The sequence below is a fragment of the Marmota monax genome, unplaced genomic scaffold (genome assembly GCF_021218885.2).
Source record: "Marmota monax isolate L192 unplaced genomic scaffold, Marmota_monax_Labrador192_F-V1.1 WCK01_AAM20220418_F8-fsc00313, whole genome shotgun sequence".
Lineage (NCBI taxonomy): Eukaryota > Metazoa > Chordata > Mammalia > Rodentia > Sciuridae > Marmota > Marmota monax.
The window spans coordinates 624,598-643,846 of NW_026695173.1; the positions used below are offsets into that span (position 1 = coordinate 624,598).

At 31.3% G+C, this 19,249-nt stretch overlaps 1 protein-coding gene across 1 annotated transcript in view; it reads right to left on the bottom strand.

Annotated features, from left to right (window-relative positions):
* Positions 1-8,884: 8,884 nt before the first annotated feature.
* Positions 8,885-19,249, bottom strand: part of LOC124081879 (zinc finger protein 260-like) — a 64,626-nt gene continuing 54,261 nt past the window's right edge. Inside the window, 3 exon segments of the mRNA XM_046428242.2 lie at positions 8,885-9,360; positions 9,362-10,817; positions 13,311-13,437. Of these exon segments, the coding sequence (XP_046284198.1) occupies positions 9,015-9,360; positions 9,362-10,817; positions 13,311-13,437 (1,929 nt within the window). The 3' untranslated portion in view covers positions 8,885-9,014.

Consider the following 19,249-nt stretch of genomic DNA (forward strand, 5'->3'; position numbering starts at 1 on the left):
TCTGCTCCTCTCAGCCCTGCTTCAACCTCTCAGCTTCCCAGACTCTCATGCAGTTGGTTGTAAATTCTTCCAGAAGTTGTTTTACTGTCTACTTTTCAGGACTAAAAATAAAAATCAAAACTTAAAAAAAGTTACTTTAGGCCTGGGGATATGGCTCAAGTAGTAGCGTGCTTGCCTTGCATGCGTGAAGCACTGGGTTTGCTTCTCAGCACCATGTAAAAATAAAAAAATAAAGATATTGTGTCCACCTAAAACTAAAAATGAATATTTTTATAAAAAAAGGAAACTGTAGAAGGAGAAAGTAGCAATATATATATATATATATATATATATATATATATATATATATATATATATATATATTTTTTTTTTTTTTTGGTAATTATTCTTTTTTAAATTTTTTTAACATTTGTCTGTTTTTAATGTAGGTCACTCACTAACACTTCATTAAAATAACAGTTTCTTTGCTGAGTTCAGGTGGCCAAGGAATAGCTACACCCTTGGAACAAAACACACACAAACACACACACACACACACACACACACAAAATAGAATTATCTTTAACCTAACTTTTTATATGATGTCTCAGATCCCCTTAACTTTGCACATTAGCTTCTTTGTTCAGTTGAATTGTAACTGCTTTTTGTAGTTGGAAAGAGTGTGACTATTGAACTTGAAAACTTTTATTCTGGGCATCTTGGTGGTTTCTGGTGAGGTTAAGTGGGTGAGAGGGTGAAGGGAAAGTGGGGGATTCTTTCCTATCATAACATGAAGTTTCCCCCACAGTCTGCTCTCAGGTGCCAGACCTCAAGTATTTCTTACAGTGGTATACTTCAATTATTTTTACTTCCCCTTTACCCATAAGTTTTAACACCATTTTATCAAACTGCACTTATTAAGAACCATTTTTAAAATAAAGTTATAGTTCGCCTAACCAGTCTGCACTTATTGCTTAAGGTTTCACTCACCTGCTATGCCTATTTTTGGTGTCTGAAAAACAGATATATTATTTTCCATATTTTATCCATTTTCCTACGTGTATATACTGAAAAAAAATAGGTCTGGAAATATTCCATTTTGATTCAATGCTATAATCAAGAAAATAAAATTTAAATATGCTAAATATATCTCCAGATTTTCTCAAGTAGCTATGCTTAAAACAAAGAACATATCCTGAAATGAAAAAAAACATGGTCAGCTTCAAGAAAGCAAGAATAAAACCCCAATATTTATCCTTAATGATGGATTATAGATGATAAATACAGAATAACCTCAAGATTTAAAGGAAAAATAGTATTCAACCTGGTATTCTAAAATGAAGTAGATTGTCCATCAATGATAAATAAAAATAGATTTTCATAAATAATAAAAACCTAAAAAGCTATTTTCCATTCCTCATTTCAAAGAGTTACTCAATATAGAAGAAAATTTTTTTTAAAAAATGGAGCAGAGTTTGTGTACAGAAACAGTGGCTCTAACTGCAGAGCTCAAGAAAGTTATGCTGATTCTGCAATAGACCTTGAAAATAGTTTTATTAGTATACCTCAGTCCTACCTTTAAAACGATGGTTTAATAGAAATATTAGCTAGTGAGTAGTCAAGTGATTGAATGTAGTAAAAGTTAGAAGATTCTAGTTATTTATTTTTCTCACCACAAAAAAAAAAATGAATATTAGAAAATACAGGAAAAACAAAGTGATGAAAAAAGAAAATAAAAATGCACTAAACACAAATAATGGAAAGCCAAGGTCTGTATATGAAACACAGTAAAATGTGCACTTTTGTAAAATTTAATGGGATAGAAGAAAGTAGTACAGATTGTTCTTGATGGTAAGAACATCCCTCCATGAGCAGCATTCATGTCCTGATATTGAATGTCAGAAAGGCTAATAAATTAGAGAAAGAAATTATTCTTAATTCTGATGTGTGTTTTGTGATGAAAATTATCTTAAAGTCAAATTTGTGAAAATGCTTAAGGGTTTTTAACATTCACAATTTTTCTGTAGACAAAGAATGCAACACATAATTATGTTTAAAAGAGAATAACTGAGGAAGCATGAAAACAGGGACTTGTAATTATTAAAAAATAGAGTGGGGTTTGGTGGCCTGTAGAGATGCTGATACTCAGAAATAATAAATTGTCCAATGTAGATTAAGCAAGAAATCACAGAACACATATCATAATTGATAATCAATTAAATGCTAAATCCTTTTAATATTTGATTCATTAGTCCTGAAGAAAAAGAAGAGCCCATAAGTTAAATTGGTTTTCCTCCCTCTCTCATTGTAATTAGAAAAAATAATGGGAACACCTAAAACATTGTGAAGGGTCTTCTATGTATATATTTCAAGATTATGATCGATATAATCAGACAACTAGTAGTAGGAATGGCTAAATTTAGCTTCCTTTTAAAACTTTACATAGTTGCAGATAGAGTGTAGGCTGCTGATTTGGGTGTAAATTTTGGAAACTACTGTTTTATATGGCACTGGGGATTGAACTCAGGGTGCTTTATCACTCATATATATATACAAAATTTTTTGATAGTTTGAGACCTATTATCACTTAGTTACCCAGGTTGGCCTTGAAGTTGTGATCCTTCTGCCTCAGCCTCTATGATATTTGGGATTACAGGTATGTACCACCACATCAGGCCTGGACACTACTATTTTTTTACATAAATCTAAATTATTTTAAATATTTCTGCCTTTTCTTTTATATAAAATATTCAATATCTTACCAAATTGGTTTTCACCCTAATATCCTTTTCTTGAAAAGGCCAATATTCATGTTGAGTAGTTTTACTTTTTTTTTCTTACCATAACAAGATTTTCTCATTAGATTCTATCCTGAGTTAGCAAGTCAATTTTATCCATATTTTAGAAAAAACAAATTGTTATAATTTTTTCTGGTCAGGATTTTAATAGAAGTACCTTCCTCTAAGTCATAATTTAAAAAAGATAGGAGAAAATTTAGTGAAGTCAAAATCTAAGATCCAACAGTTGGCCAGTTCTTGTTTCAACCAGATGTTTATGATTTGATTGTTTCTCTTTTAATTTTCTTCTTCTGATTACTCTGATGGCCTTTTCTATGATATTTTCTATAAGAGAAATAAATATCTGGAACAAATTCATAGTTCTCAATATTTCTCATGATTATATACAGTTTCCTCCCACCATTCTGGGATTGCAATTCATAGAGCTTTAAAGGACTTCCATTCCTCACTATATTTCACTATCAGCACATGAAGAAATAATTTCTCAACAATTTTATATTAAATAAGTAGCAATTTAGAAAAAAAAGGATATAATTTGCACCTGTGAAATTAAAATAATACATGTGGAAATTTGCCAAAGAATACTTGGCATACTCAAAGAATAAAATGAAGAAATTTACCAGAATTGTTCCTTTCCTTTATCTGATAGGCACAGTTTATTGTCATGTTGTTTCAAAAAGACATTAACACTTTCCTTATTAAAAAATAGTTGTTATTTTTAACATAAATTTTACATGATTTTTTTTTTTACTTTTACCCATTTATCTTGCACAGAGAAGGTATTTGTAGTTAGATCTTTGGGGGAGATGCTCTTGGAAAGGGTTAATGTAACTTTCATGGGGCAAAATATAGTTCTTATTAAAGCCAGTTGTTACAAAAGAGGAAGTCTTTTTTTCTGAATTTCCCTGACTTCCTGTCTCATTATGTTCTCTCCACCTCTCAAATGAGCCCTCACCATAATGCCACTTCATGTGTAATGCAGGTGAATGAGCTGTCACAGGAGCTTACAAGATTCTAGTACAGTGCACTTAAATCTTCAGAACTATGTACTCAAAAATATTTTTTTTATTTATTTATAAGTTGTAGTTGGACACAATAGCTTTATTTTATCTATTTATTCATTTTTATATGGTGCTGAGAATTGAACCCAGCTTCTTGCATGTGACAGGTGAGCACTCTACCACTGAGACAAAACCACAGCCTCTCAGAAAATATTTTTATGCATTTATATCTCTTTTTATACATTGGCCTGTATCTCGTATTTTTCTGTAACATTATAAAACAGACTAAAACAACCTCTGTGTCTTATTTCTAAAGAAGACAGGTGAGACTTTGCAATGTATTATCAAAAAATTCTGTAAAAGCTTTAGAATAAGAACTGTTATGCATTCACTGAGTGACCTTTAGTGAGTGATTAAATATCTTTGTGTCTAAGGCATCTTACTATGAGAGTGAGTAGAACATCTAAGATTACATTTTAAAAGCACTGGTATAGGTTAGATGGTAATGGCTTAGCATTTCTGATTCTTATTTGTTTTTATATTTCAAAGGTGATATCTTGTATTTCTTATATTCCTCATGGTGCTTAGGTTAATGTATTGCCATTTACTTTGAGACTCAAATATGGAATTTATTTTGTTTAGTAAAGCAAAAGCAAGAGTGGTTCCTTAGAATATAGCAAAGACTCTATGAGAATGTTTTTATTTTTAAAGGGAAGAATTGTCTCATTGCTAATGATTATAGAGGGAATTTACATTTTATGACACCCATTAATCAGAAATTGTCTGAACTGACTACATCAAAACCATTAGAAAACCATGAATAAAGAGGCAGATTAAAAAAATAAGTTTTTCTAGCACCATTTTGAGTCTCCTATTATTGTACAAATTATAGTATGTTTTACCAGTGAAAGGACTCAAACACATGTAGCTGCATTTTAAGCCTCCTGTAATCACACAAGTCACCATCAATCATAATACCATTATAGGAAGAGAAATGTAGATCTTCACAGGCAGAAAAATCAAATACAAAAAGTGCAATTTGCCTTAGGCAAAAAAAGGCCTCATTACTTATGTCATATTTTTTTTAGCTCCCAGGTTCCATATCTTTGTGCTCAAGATATTCAACCAGAAGAAAGTGGATTTGTTTAATGCTAGATGAGTTAAGAACTGATATAATTAGATTGTAGAGTAAACATATTTTGATTTGGGGTTCAGTTGTTTCAAGTACGATGGCTTGCCCAGGAAAACAATGCAGGAGATTTTGTCCTCCACTTCACCCAAATTGTATGGAAAAATTATTATTTTTTTAAATTAAAAGTGGAAGCCACAGGCAATCTACAGCAGGTATTGAAATGTCATGATGAGACATCAAACTGCAGTTGTTTTTCTCATGTTTTTGTATCATTGATTGCTGTGGAATTTGAATATTTGAAATATAATAACTATATTTAAAAATAAACATTAATATTCTTTTGTATTTTAAGGTAATTTTAAGGCTCATAGCCTAAGGTATGAGCACAGTATAATTACCTCATATTTTTCTAATGTAATCCCAAAACAAAAGAGTTGGGATATATTTTTCATGACAAAAATATTTTTACTAAGTAAAATTATATTGTTCCATGTATCATACTTTTCCATGCAGTATATGTTGGGCCTTAAAATTAATAGAAGTGAATGCCTTAATGGGGCTGCCAAAAGGTTTATATTATCTTGTCCTGGTGAATATTGTGGCAGAATATACGGAGGATGAACCAGAAGATTTCTGACATTGTGTATTTTTGTGGCTGGAAAGTGTTGAAAGGTACATCATTGTTATTCATAAAAAAGACTGGCTAAAAACAGCAATGTTCTTTAAGCGTACATACGTGAACAAATACTTTGTTAAGCAAAAATGCTCTGTGCAGCCAGGGATGGCTGAAATACATTATACTTAGACTCTGATAATCTCAGTTCTTTTTTTTTTTAACTCCAGCTAGTAAATTTTTCTATCTCAATAAATCTCTCTGTATTCCTTTTCTTGCTTTTAAAACCAGAGGAGCAATACTTGTCTTTTTTAACTTTCTGGATTGTTTCTCAATTTGACTGCAATAAAATATGCAGAAAACTTTTGGAAAATATTACAAAGCATACAAATGGAAGTGAATAATCATTGCTTACTTTGTGACTCTTTTTCTTTCAAATACTATTGTAGCTCAACTTATCTTTCTTCAATTACCTTTAACTGATTATATGTCCATTTTTCCCCTAGCATTTGGAAACCACACTTCATCCACTATTGGTCTCTTGCTTAAGTCTTTACAAGTTTTCATTTCTATATTGTTGTGTGTTCATCCAATTGATATTACTTCTTATTTAGTGTTTCTTCTATAATTAAATTGGTATAAATGTCTATATTGGAGAGTGTACAATGTCCCCAGACCTTGTTCTTAGGCATATGTTGCTGTAAACTTTGTTCTTCATGAATTATATGTAATGTTAATAAAATTGTGAATGATATTCAAAATGACTTTTGTATGGATTCTGTGTATAAGAAGCTTTTACCCTATTGTAGCTGAAAAGCCAACATTTTATGATAAGAAACTATTAAGTTTCTTTACATACAACCTTCTCAGTTTACCTCTTACTATTTGGTCCTCAGAAAATGAGACTATAAAACAGCTCATTGATTATTTTGTCATAAGTATAAGGTCTCACTCAACCTTGACTCCACATCCATGTCTCTAATTCCTGCCCTGAAATAACACTACCTATAGAATAACAAGGATGTCAGAATTTACTAATGTACATGAAAACACTGATCATTGACCTCATTCACAGAAAAATAAAATGTCTCCAATGAGGATGAAGTCTAGAAGGCCATTATGCACACAAGAAAGATAAAGCTCTTCTCTCCTGTAAGAGCTACGTTTAAATATGGGAGGCCAACCTTACGGGGGTGACTGAGTTACACTCCCCAGCTGGGTGCTGAGGCACTCAGTCACAGAAATGGGTGTATCTTGCTACAGCCCCATGGGTGAAGCTATGCTCACCTGTTCCTTTGTAATATAACTCCTTGCCCTGTTTAGGATAGAATCTTCTATGGAAGTGCCTTGTGTGTGTCCCCTCCTCTTACTGTGCCCTTGGGTGTGGCCTACCCAGGTGTCAGTCAACCTGCTGACAGTGGACATCATGAAGATAGACTCAGCCCCTTGAAACCTGACCCCTTGCCTCATTTGAATAGATTCTTCTCAATAAAAGGGGTCAGCGTGTGCTCTCTCTTTCTGCGGGCCCTTAAGGTCAGAGGAGCCGTCACAGCAACCCCAAAGAAAAAGGTATTTGTGTCTCTTGTGTGGTTATTTCATGCAGCCCAGTTAGCCCAGTTTAACTAGAGTGACTGCTCAGCCTTTTAGTCATGAGAACAGAAACCCAGCATTTAAGTTTGTGGAAATTCTGTCTATTAAAATAACTAGGAAATGTTAAAATGTTAAAAAGTTAAAATTTATAAATCAAGATAGGAAAATCTGGGGCTTATTTTCCTATATCTATATCCTCCTTATAACTCTTAATTTCACGATAAATACAAACAGAAAAAAAAATAATGATCTGACTGATGCAAATTGTATTCCACATTAAGTTTGATTAAAATGTGTAAAAGTATTAACAGATGCTAGAGTATTATTTACTCAACAGTATGCTTTACTGTTACATAGAACATTTAGTCAAGTGGAACACTATGATGTCTGTCATTTAACAACAGGATGCAATACATGAGTGTTAACATATAAACAAATATTCAGTTATAAAGACATATTGCATACATACGGTAAATATAGGTAAAAAGAATGCACTGTAAACCTGGCATGATGGTCCATACTTGTAATCCAAGCAAATTGGAAAGCTGAGTAGTTTCAGAAGTTTAAATTCTGTCTCAGCAACTTAATGTGGTTTTAAGCAACTTAGCAAGACAGTCTCAAAATTTGCAAAAGTGGAGAGAGGGCTTAGGAATGTGGCTCAGTGTATAAAAATACCTAAACTTAAACTGAAATACAAAAAAAAAAAATAGTTTAAAATATTACACTTCAGTGTTAAACATCAAAAATAGATTTCATATAATTCTTTTCTCAGTATTCAAAAGTGAAAATAGTAATTTTTGATTTAGAAAAACAATTATCTTCTTTCAAAGTTGAGATTTCTTCATTATGCATGTATGATATTTATGACTGATATTTCTACAAAATAACTTGATAATACTTAATAAATTTAAGCAAAAGTTAAAGACAACTACTTGTTTTCTAAACTTAAATGACTTCTGTATTTTACTGATCCTCATATACATCAAGGTGTAATATATAGATAATAAATTTACTATACTCTCACATTTATTATAAATATTCCATTGTTATATAAGGAATACATTTTGGACAAAATCTGTTCAATGTTCACTACTAGTATGAGTTTTCAGATGTTCAATGAATTTAAATTTAAATACATTTTGGAAATATTATTTAACTTTTTAGGGTTTCTGGGCACAATGAATTCTCCAAAAATAAGCAGTGTTTAAGAAACATGTGGCTACATTGTTTTTTCCATTTGTATTTTCTCTAACCAGTATGTATCCACAGGTGCTGAGTATTGGTGAATAAATTTTGGAGGCATTGTCACATTGTCAATTTTCACATTTCAAAACTTTCTCTATGCTATGGTTATTGTGGTGAGGATTAAATATTGTCCCTTTCTTAGAGTAAAGGTACAATGGTCTCATTTGTAGAGTTTCTCTCCAGTATGTTTTCTCTGATGTCTAGTAATATATGATATATAATTTAAAATGTTTCTACATTCTCTACATTTATGTCTTATTTCCAGAATAAATAACCTAGTGGTGAAAAGAATTGATTTCTTATTCAAAGCTTTGCTGCATTGTTTCAATTTGTAGTGGTTCTTTTCGGTATAAATTCTGTTGTTAATAAGGTTTAGTTTTTCTTTTTATTAATGTTTATTTTTTAGTTGTAGTTGGACACAATACCTTTATTTTACTTATTTATTTTTATGTGGTGCTGAGGATCGAACCCAGGATCTCACACATGCGAGGCTAGCACTCTACCACTGAACCACAAACCCAGCCCCAAGGTTTAGTCTTTCTTTAAAAGTATTATCACTTTATTCACATTTCACATTCACCAGAAAGTCTTCTGCTGTGGTGAATAAAGTTTTATTTTTTATTAAAAGCTTTTCCACATTATGCACATTTGTATGGCTATTCTCTAGTGTGAGTTCTCTTGTGGTGAATAAGGCCTGTTTTATTGCTAAAAGCTTTGCAACATTCCTTATATTTGTAAGGCTTCTCTCCAGTGTAAATTGTGCTGTGGCGAATAAGGTGTAATATTTGAGTAAAAACTTTGTCACATACTTTGAATTTGTGAGGCTTCTCTCCAGTGTGAGTTCTGTTGTGGCAAAAAAGGTGTGATTTTTGAATGAACGCTTTGCCACATTCTTTACATTTGTAAGGCTTCTCTCTAGTGTGAGTTCTCCTGTGGCAAATAAAGCCTGATTTTTGAGTAAATGCTTTGCCAAATTCTTTACATTTGTAGGGCTTCTCTCCAGTGAGTTCTCCTGTGGTGAATAAGGTCTATTTTTTGACCAAAAGCTTTGCCACATTCTTTACATTTGTAGGGCTTCTCTCCACTGTGATTTCTGCTGTGGTGAATTAGGTTTGATTTGTCACCAAAAGTTTTGCCACATTCTGTACATTTGTAGGGCTTCTCTCCAGTGTGGGTTCTGCTGTGGTAAATAAGGTGTGATTTTTGACCAAAAGCTTTACCACAATCTTTACATTCATAGGGCTTCTCTCCAGTGTGAATTCTTCTGTGGCAAATAAGTTGTGATTTCCGACCAAAAGCTTTGCCACAATCTTTACATTCATAGGGCTTCTCTCCAGTGTGAGTTCTCCTGTGGCGAATAAGGTTTGATTTGTAACCAAACGTTTTGCCACATTCTGTACATTTGTAGGGCTTCTCTCCAGTGTGAGTTGTTCTGTAGCAAATAAGTTTTGATTTGTCACCAAAAGCTTTGCCACATTCTGTATATTTGTAGGGCTTCTCTCCAGTGTGGGTTCTTCTGTGGTAAATAAGGTTTGGTTTTTGACCAAAAGCTTTACCACAATCTTTACATTCATAGGGCTTCTCTCCAGTGTGAGTTCTTCTGTGGCAAATAAGTTGTGATTTCCGACCAAAAGCTTTGCCACAATCTTTACATTCATAGGGCTTCTCTCCAGTGTGAGTTCTTCTGTGGCGATTTATGTTTGATTTGTCACCAAAAGTTTTGCCACATTCTGTACATTTATAGGGCTTCTCTCCAGTGTGAGTTCTCCTGTGGCAAATAAGGTTTGATTTGTTACCAAAAGCTTTGCCACAATCTTTACATTTGTAGGGCTTCTCTCCAGTTTGAGTTCTTCTGTGGCAAATTAGTAGTGATTTTAGACTGAAAGCTTTGCCACATTCTTTACATTTGTAAGGCTTCTCTCCAGTGTGAGTTCTGCTGTGGTTAATAAGGTGTGATTTTTGACCAAAAGCTTTGCCACAATCTTTACATTCATAGGGCTTCTCTCCAGTGTGAGTTCTACTGTGGCGAATTAGGTTTGATTTGTCACCAAATGTTTTGCCACATTCTGTACATTTGTAGGGCTTCTCTCCAGTGTGAATTCTTCTGTGGCAAATAAGGTGTGATGTTTGACCAAAAGCTTTGGCACATTCTTTACATTTGTAGGGCTTCTCTCCATTGTGGGTCCCTCTGTGGTAAATAAGACCTTTTTTTTTACTAAAAGCTTTGCAACATTCTTCATATTTGTAGGGCTTCTCTCCAGTATAAATTCTCTGGTGGTGAACAAGGCCTAATTTTTTATATGATTTCTGGTGTTCAATCTCACTTGTAGTTTTCCATAATTTCTTTTGTGGTAAATAGTCAAGATCACAACTTCTATATTTTACACTTATCACTTCATGAAATATATGTTTTAGGCCCTTGTCTGGTGAATATTCTTGGGTATGATTAGGAGTTATGGCTGAAATAAACAAAAATTTTAAAAAAATACCTATTAGACTGAGATAAATATATTTTGCATACATAACATGAAATTAAGGTAAAAAAAGTACATCAGGAGTGTAGCAGATTAGTAAGTCCAAAGTCACCATAAATCCAAAAAATATATTAGTTCAATAAAAATGTACAGAAAAAATTACCTTGAGAATATTACTCAAATTCTTGTAGAGACCACATTATCCAAGAGGAGTACATCATTAAGAAGAGTAATATAATAAAGTGTTAGAAAAGTATCATTAACAGACTTTTGGCCTTCATAAGATAGTATTGTGTATTTAGGAAATATCTACCATCTACCTTCACTGTCAGTAGAATAAGAGAAATGTAAAACATATACAAACATTTCTGGCTATTTCAAAGAGTTTCCAAAAAATGGTTTTTGTCTACCATGACATAAAGACATGAAAATAACTAGTAGATTTTGAGTGATAATACCATAAATATTCAACAACGGTAAAGAGGCAATGGACTCTTAAAAAGAAATATGAACAAAAAATGTACTAAGAAATATACACATGTGTGTCTATAAAATTTTTAATAAAAATATTTTAAAAGACTATAAAAACCTTGCATAGCCTATGGCCATAATACTTGGATGAATTTAACACATGACAATCAAGTATAATAAATTGATTTTTACATTCATGTGATATGTGTATTTCCTTTATTGACAAATACAACTTTGTTTACTTATAAATATATCATGGTATTTTATACTATGTATACAAGGTAAAATAATTAAAAAGAATGAATTAATGAAATCATTATTTCATATAATTATCAATTTTGTTCTTACAAGGTATTGTATTCCTTCTACTAGTATTTATGAAGAATATAATACACTCACTATGTGGTAAAATAAAACTCTTGACACTATTATGCTCAATAAAATAAAAATATGAAGACTTTGACTATAATATCAACCCTTCATAAAACAAAGAACCTGGTGAGCAAAATTTTGCTCACTAAATTTCTGACTTCCACTTGTGAATCAAAGGCTCCTAAAACTTAATATCTGCCTGCCACCTTTCACTTAATTCTATGTCCTGAATATATTTTCATAAAACTTTAAGAGACAAAATATTAGTATTAGTCATGCCTCCATGGATGTAAATATGCTTAATGAAGAACAAAAACAATATTGTCAAGCCATACTTGACAATCATGCTGCAATTGATTGTCTATTATTGTTACATCATAAAGGATATCAGAAGTTTAATAACATGTGTTCCTTCAATTTAAGTTATAATAGTAATTTTATTTCAAAAGACTTATTTAACCTTAAATATATTATTAATAAGGTTTAACAAGTTGATGGTTTTTGGACTTGTTGTATTGGTTAACTTCATGTTTACTCAATTTCATCTGGGTCAAAAATATTCATAGGTGGATGTTTACTGATGTTCGAACTTGCTGTTGTCTATGCCTGCCCTATTTTTTGCCCCCACCAGCATTAAGGAGATAAGGAATATTATTTATTCAAAAGGCCTTAAAAAAGAGGGGAGGTATTAGGTATTCTGGCCTTGGAATAGACAGGAAAGTGTGGGGGTGATTGTAACTGGCACCCTGAGTCCCACAATTGTAATGCCCAGCAGTTTCTCCCTGAAGCTATTAAAACAACTCTACAGGTGCACTATCAAGTTTCTGTGGTAATGTCCTTAGGGAGAAGGGGCTCTATATTTGTAGTAAGTGTACATAATCTTGGTTAGCTAGCACTTGGGGTTAAATAAACACTGGGTTAGAAGGTAGTCATGGTATCAGAATCTATGTAATTTTGGGGTATTATATGTGCAGCTGTTAAGAGGGGTGGCCAGTTATTTTTTTCTTTTTTCCTTTTCACTGTGTGTGTCTCTCTCTTCTCTTTGCTTCTTTAAAAGTCTCCTTACAAGAAGATATGAAACAGATCATGCTGGCCCTCAAAACAAAAGGTAAGTTTTGATGGTTAATCTGAATAAACTGGGACATCACTAAAGAAGAAAACAGAGAACAACAAGGAATTTGAAAATGTGATAAATAGAGAGCAGTGTGTGTTCAATGATTACAATCAAAATAAATAAACCTAAGCTTCTGAAAATTTCTTCTGCTGCATAACTACTCTCTCAGCATTTTTTAGTTTGGTTTTCTCCTTGACAATTGAATGATTCAACTGTGTCCCCTGCTATGTGTAGTCTACAATAGTTTACATCAGTAAATTATACTAGGTACTACTTATCTAAAGTAAAGAATGTGTAACACACGAAGAAAGAGACAGATTAAAGAGTAAAATTTATATATGAGAGAGAGAGAGAGAGAGAGAGAGAGAGAGAGAGAAATATCTGTACTAAAAATGCCCTTTTTCTTTGAAACACAAATCTGAAACTCATTTTTATAGAGAAGTACCCATAAGATACTCTGCAACAGAAGTAAATTAAATAATAATTAGTAATTAATAATTTTAAAGGGAAATTAAACTTACCCAGTAAGGTCAAGTTTCTATAGTTCTCTAGCATTACATCTCTATATAAATTTTTCTGAGCAGGCTGAAGGCATTCCCACTCCTCTTCAGTAAAATCAATGGCTATATCCATAAATGTTAATAGTTCCTAAAATAAGAATAGATAAATAAATAACACACTGACCACATGAACATTTGCACAGTCTGTAATGTAATTAAAGTTGAAATGAGAGTTGGTAGACTAACATGTAGGAAGTGTTTTGGAACACAATGATACTATTATCTACTTCTGCAGAAAAAGTGACTTAAGTTCAAATAAGTATACATACTCCACATTTATGAAACATAATATAAAACTCAGGCATTGTCACAAAAATATATATTTTGTAATTTTTATATCTTGATCTAAATTATACATATTTTTAGATGAGAAAATCATCATAATTAAGAAAGGGAATCCTCAAATTTTAATTGTACAACCACTAATCAGAGATTTACTAATGTGTAGAATCTTATTTGTTATTTCTCTCATAGAGCTGGCTATTCTGAATGTGTAGTGAGATCTCTAGTAATTCTAATATCAATGGTATAAGAGAAATTTTGAAATATAACAAGGTAGACAGACCACTTAATGGAAATATTTAGTAGTTTATTTAAGTTCAAACATTTTATGGTTTTTATGTATGTTATTAATATAAAAAATAGCAACAACAATCCTGTTTGAATTTTTCTTTTTATAAATTTAACATACAAAATTATATATATATATATATATATATATAATATTTATAAAAATATATATAAATAATATATAAATTATACATATAAATAATATATAATATAAATAATATATAAATTATATATTATTATATAAATATATAAATATATAATATTTATAATATTATATTTATAACATTTATATAATATATATATATATATATAAACTTTGATCGATGTTTATATTGTATGATATTTATAATGGAATATACATATAGCTCTTCAAACAAATATAATGTTTTATTTTATTTTATTTTATTTTATTTTATTGGTTCTTTCTAGTTCTAACTGACAGTAAAAATCAATTTTTATGGTATTATGCAAGCATGGGATATATCTTATCCTAATTAAAATCCTGTTCTTGTTGGTGGCTACGATGTTAGGATTAACTTACAGATTTATATCTTTTATATTTCTATCTTTGTCCCTTTTATTTATTTATTCATTCATTTATTTATTTTTTGTTTAACATTGTGCAATCTACTGATCTTCTTTTCTTACCCTTCCCTATTTTATGAGCTTTAGATTTCACATATCAGCAATAACTTTCAACTTTTGGTTTTAAAAAAATGGTTTGTTTTACTTAGCATAAAATCCCAGATTCATCCATTTCCTGGCAAATGTCATAAAGTCATTCTTTATGGTCAATTCATAGTTTATTGTGTACATAAGCAACAGTTTTTTATCCTGTCATCATTGAATGGACCCATTCATCATTGAATGGTTGGTTTTATAGCTTAGCTATTGTGAATTGTGCTGCTATAAACATTAATGTGGCTGTGTCAATGTAGTATGCTGATTTTATGTTTTTTGGGCATATACAGTGCAGTCAAAAAACTGGGTAAAATTGTGGTTCCATTTCTTTAACATTATCCATATAGATTATTATGTTTCACTTAGACCTCCATACAGCTGGAAAAAATTGGAATTCATCTATAACTGAGGTGAAAATAAAACATACAAAAAATTTAGTAAGCCATAAAATGACTAGAATTTATTATCAAATCATCCATCCCAATAAAAAGCAAAATTAGAAGCTATTAAAGATAAACATAACACAGAGTTACCAGTATCAATGTTGGTGCTTTTAAAAAGCAAATGCACCCATTCAAGTGATGGACAACCCTAGTTCCAGTGACTGAGGAGGATAAGAAAAAAGGATCATAAATTCTAAGACAATATTATATATAATATTGTCATATATATTGTATTGAGCAACTTAGTGAAGCACTTAGCAACTCAGCAATACTCTGTCTCTAAATAAAATATAAAAAAGGACTGAGGATGTGACTTTATTGTTAAGCACCAATGGGTTCAATCTTCCGTACAAATAAAAAAAGCAGATACAATTTAAAAAGCACTAGCAAATTTGAAAATTCAACAAACAAAAATTATATCAATTATACAGTATATAATTGCAAACATAGGCATATATAACGATTTCTCACTTTATGGAAATACACTCTGGAAAATTTATCCTAAGAATCTTCTGCAATTTTCCAATTCTCTGAGTGCAATGACAGAATCTAGATGGTATAGACTAGTACATGGCTAAGATATTTGCTAGATCCATGGTTGTACATAAAGTCTACAGCTGACCAAAATACCATGATGCCACATGATTCATGTTATGAAGTAAAATCAACCAGGGTAATCCTCATAATAAAATAAATGGTGGAACTACAGAAAACACCAACAACAAAACTCTTAAAACATGCTAGGATATTGGGAAAAGAGTGTGATAATAAACTGGTATTTTATCCCTTCACTCATAGAACATAACAACATATTTTGACATATTAAATTCTGAATATAATTTATTAATAAATAATACTGAAATAAATAAGAAAGTAGAAAGCTCAAACGTTTACATACAAAAGATAGGGTTCATATGGTGGTGCACACCTGAGATATCTACTATTCTGGATTCTAAGGCATGAAGTTCAAAATTTAAGGCCAACTGAAGAAATTGAGCAAACCCCATCTGGAAATAAATTTTAAAACAGAGCTGAGAATATGCTCACCATTAAGACTCTTTGGTTGAATCCTTAATATGACAAAAGAAAAAAAAAGTTTTTTTTTTTTTTTGTTTTCAAAATTATACAATATAATAGACTTAAACTTATGAATTACAAAATATTAATACAAAAGAATCTATTCATCAAATGATTACGTTAAAAGCTGCAAAACTGACAAGGTAAAAAAAAAAAAAACCCTAATTTCCTCACATATAATCAAATGCTTATAAGAAGAAATACAACAGATTGCAAAAGAAAAACATAAAAAAAAAATTATTAAAGAGTGACTTTAAAAAGGATATATCTAAGTGTTACATAATCGTAAAAACTCAGTCTTTAGAAATTAGGTAACATTGAATAAAATCACATCACATAGATGAATTAAATAGTATTGATGAATATGTGGAATAAATGCATTCACAAAAAAGGAAAATAATAATTTAAGCTTTTATTATCAATTTGTAGAAATGAAATGGGCTAAGGAACTGAAGAGACACACTTCTTAGAAGATAAAAAAATCAATCAATCAATAAAAAATGTTTAGCATCTCTAGCAATTAAAGAATTGCAAATCAAAACTACTCCAAAATTTAATATTACTCCAATCAGAATGGCAGTTATTAAAAATACAAGCAAAAATATATGTTGGTGAGGATGTGATGAAAAAGGACCACTGTTACACTGTTGGCAGGACTCTAAATTGGTGACACCAATCTGGAAAAGAATATGGAGATTCCTTAGAAAACTTGGAAAGAAACCAAAATTTACCCAGCTATCCCACTACTCAGTTTAGACCAACAAGAGCTAAAAACAGCAGAATACCGAGGCAAATCCACATCGATGTTCATAGAAAAAAACAATTCAAAATAGGTAAACTACAGAACCAATCTATATGCTCTTCAATAGATGAATGGATAAAGAAAATATGGTCTATTTACACAGTGGAATATTACTGAGCATTAAAAGAGAATAAAATTATGGAATTGGGAAGTAAATGGATGGAGTTGGAGAATACCATGTTAAGGCAAGTAAACCAATCCTCCTAAACCAAAGACCTAATGTTTTCTCTGCTAAGTGGATGGTGATCCACAACGAGGGAACTGGGAGGTAGCATGGAAGAAATGAAGAAACTTTGAATAAGACAAAGGGGAGGGAGGTGATGGGAAATGGTTTAGAGGTAGGTAAGATGGTTGAATGAGATGAAAATCTTATTGTACACAAAGTAGAGTTACATGGGTTTTGTAACTATACTTTCTGTACAACAAGAGAAATAAAATTTTGTGCTCCATTTGTGTACTATGAAGTGAAATGCATTCTGCTCTATTAGCAAGTTAGAACAAATTAATAAGTTAATTGATTTTTAAAAATTCAGGAAAGAGACTTGCCTTTCCCTAGATCTATATATAAACATATATGTGCAGATATAAATATGCATGTATTCTACATATCATGCACATATTTAATTTATATAATTTATGAACAAATTTTTTTATATTTCTATCGATTTTTTAAAGAAATAACAACAGAAGCATTACAATTCTTATTTCATGTATAGAACACAATTTTTCATATCTCTGGTTGTATATAAATTATGGTGATACAAATTTGTGTCTTCGTACATGTATTTTTGATGATGGTCTCTATCACATTCTACCATTCTTGCTAATCCCCTGCTCCCTTTCTTTTCCTCCCACCCCTCTTCTTTATGGAGAATCCATCTACTTCTCTCATGCTCCCCTCCCTACCCCATTATGAGTCAGCCTCCTTATATTTGGCATTTTTTTTTTTTTTTGGAATTGGCTAACATCACTTAGCACTATTTTCTCCAATGCTATCAATTTACCTGCAAATGCCAGATATGATTATATACCTAGAAGACTCAAAAAGCTCCACCAGAAAACTTCTAGAACTAGTAAGTAAATTTAGTAAAGTAGCAGGATATAAAATCAACACCCATAAATCAAAGGCATTTCTGTATATCAGTGAAAAATCTTCTGAGAAAGAAATGAAGAAAACTACCCCATTTACAATAACTTCAAAAAAATATATACTTGGGAATCAACTTAATGAAAGAGGTGAAGGGTCTATACAAGGAAAACTACAGAACCCTAAAGAAAAAAATCAAAAAAGACCTTAGAAGATGGAAAGATCTACTTTGCTCATGAATAGGCACAATTAATATTATCAAAATGACAATGCTACCAAAGCACTATACAGATTTACCACAATTCTAATCAAAATCCTAGTGGCATTTCTCATAGAAATAGAAAAAGCAACCATGAAATTTATATGGAAAAATAAGAGACCAAGAATAGCTAAAGCAATCCTTAGCAGAAAGAGTGAAGCAGGTGGCATCACTATACCGGACCTTAAACCATACTGCAGAGCAATGGTAACAAAAACAGCATTGCATTTGCAAAAAAAATGGTACAGACGAATGGTACAGAATAGAGGTCACAGAGACTAACCCACAAAATTATAATTATTATATATTAGACAAAGATGTCAAAACATGCACTGGAGAAAAGATAGCCTCTTCAACAAACCACTATCTCTCACCATGCACAAAACTCAACTCCAAGTGTATCAAGAACCTAGAAATTAAATCAGATACTCTGTGTCTAATGGAATAAAATACAGGCTCTAATCTTCATCATGTGGAATTAGGCCCCAATTTCTTTAATAAGACACTAATAGCACAAGATTTAAAACAAATAATCAATAAATGGGATAGAATCAAACTAAAACGTTTATTCTAAGCAAAAGAAACAATCTGTGAGGTGAAGACACAGCCTACATTTTAGGAGGAATATTTTAACCCTCACATATCAGATAGAGCACTAATCTCTAGGGTACATAAAGAACTTAAAAAAACTAAGCAAATAATAATAATAGTGATGATGATGATAATGATAATAATAATAATAATAATAATAATAATAATAATAATAACCCAATCAAGAAATGGGCCAAGGATCTGAACAGAGAGTTCTTAGAAGAGAATACACAATCAATCAACATTTTGTTTTATATACCTGATTGGTTATGGTCCTCCCTTTTCAGGACCAAGATCAGTTCTGCTTCAGTTTCTAAGGAAGGGAAACACGAGCAAGAAGTATTCTCAACTCTCCTTTACAAATTATCAAATACAATTATCTATGTCATT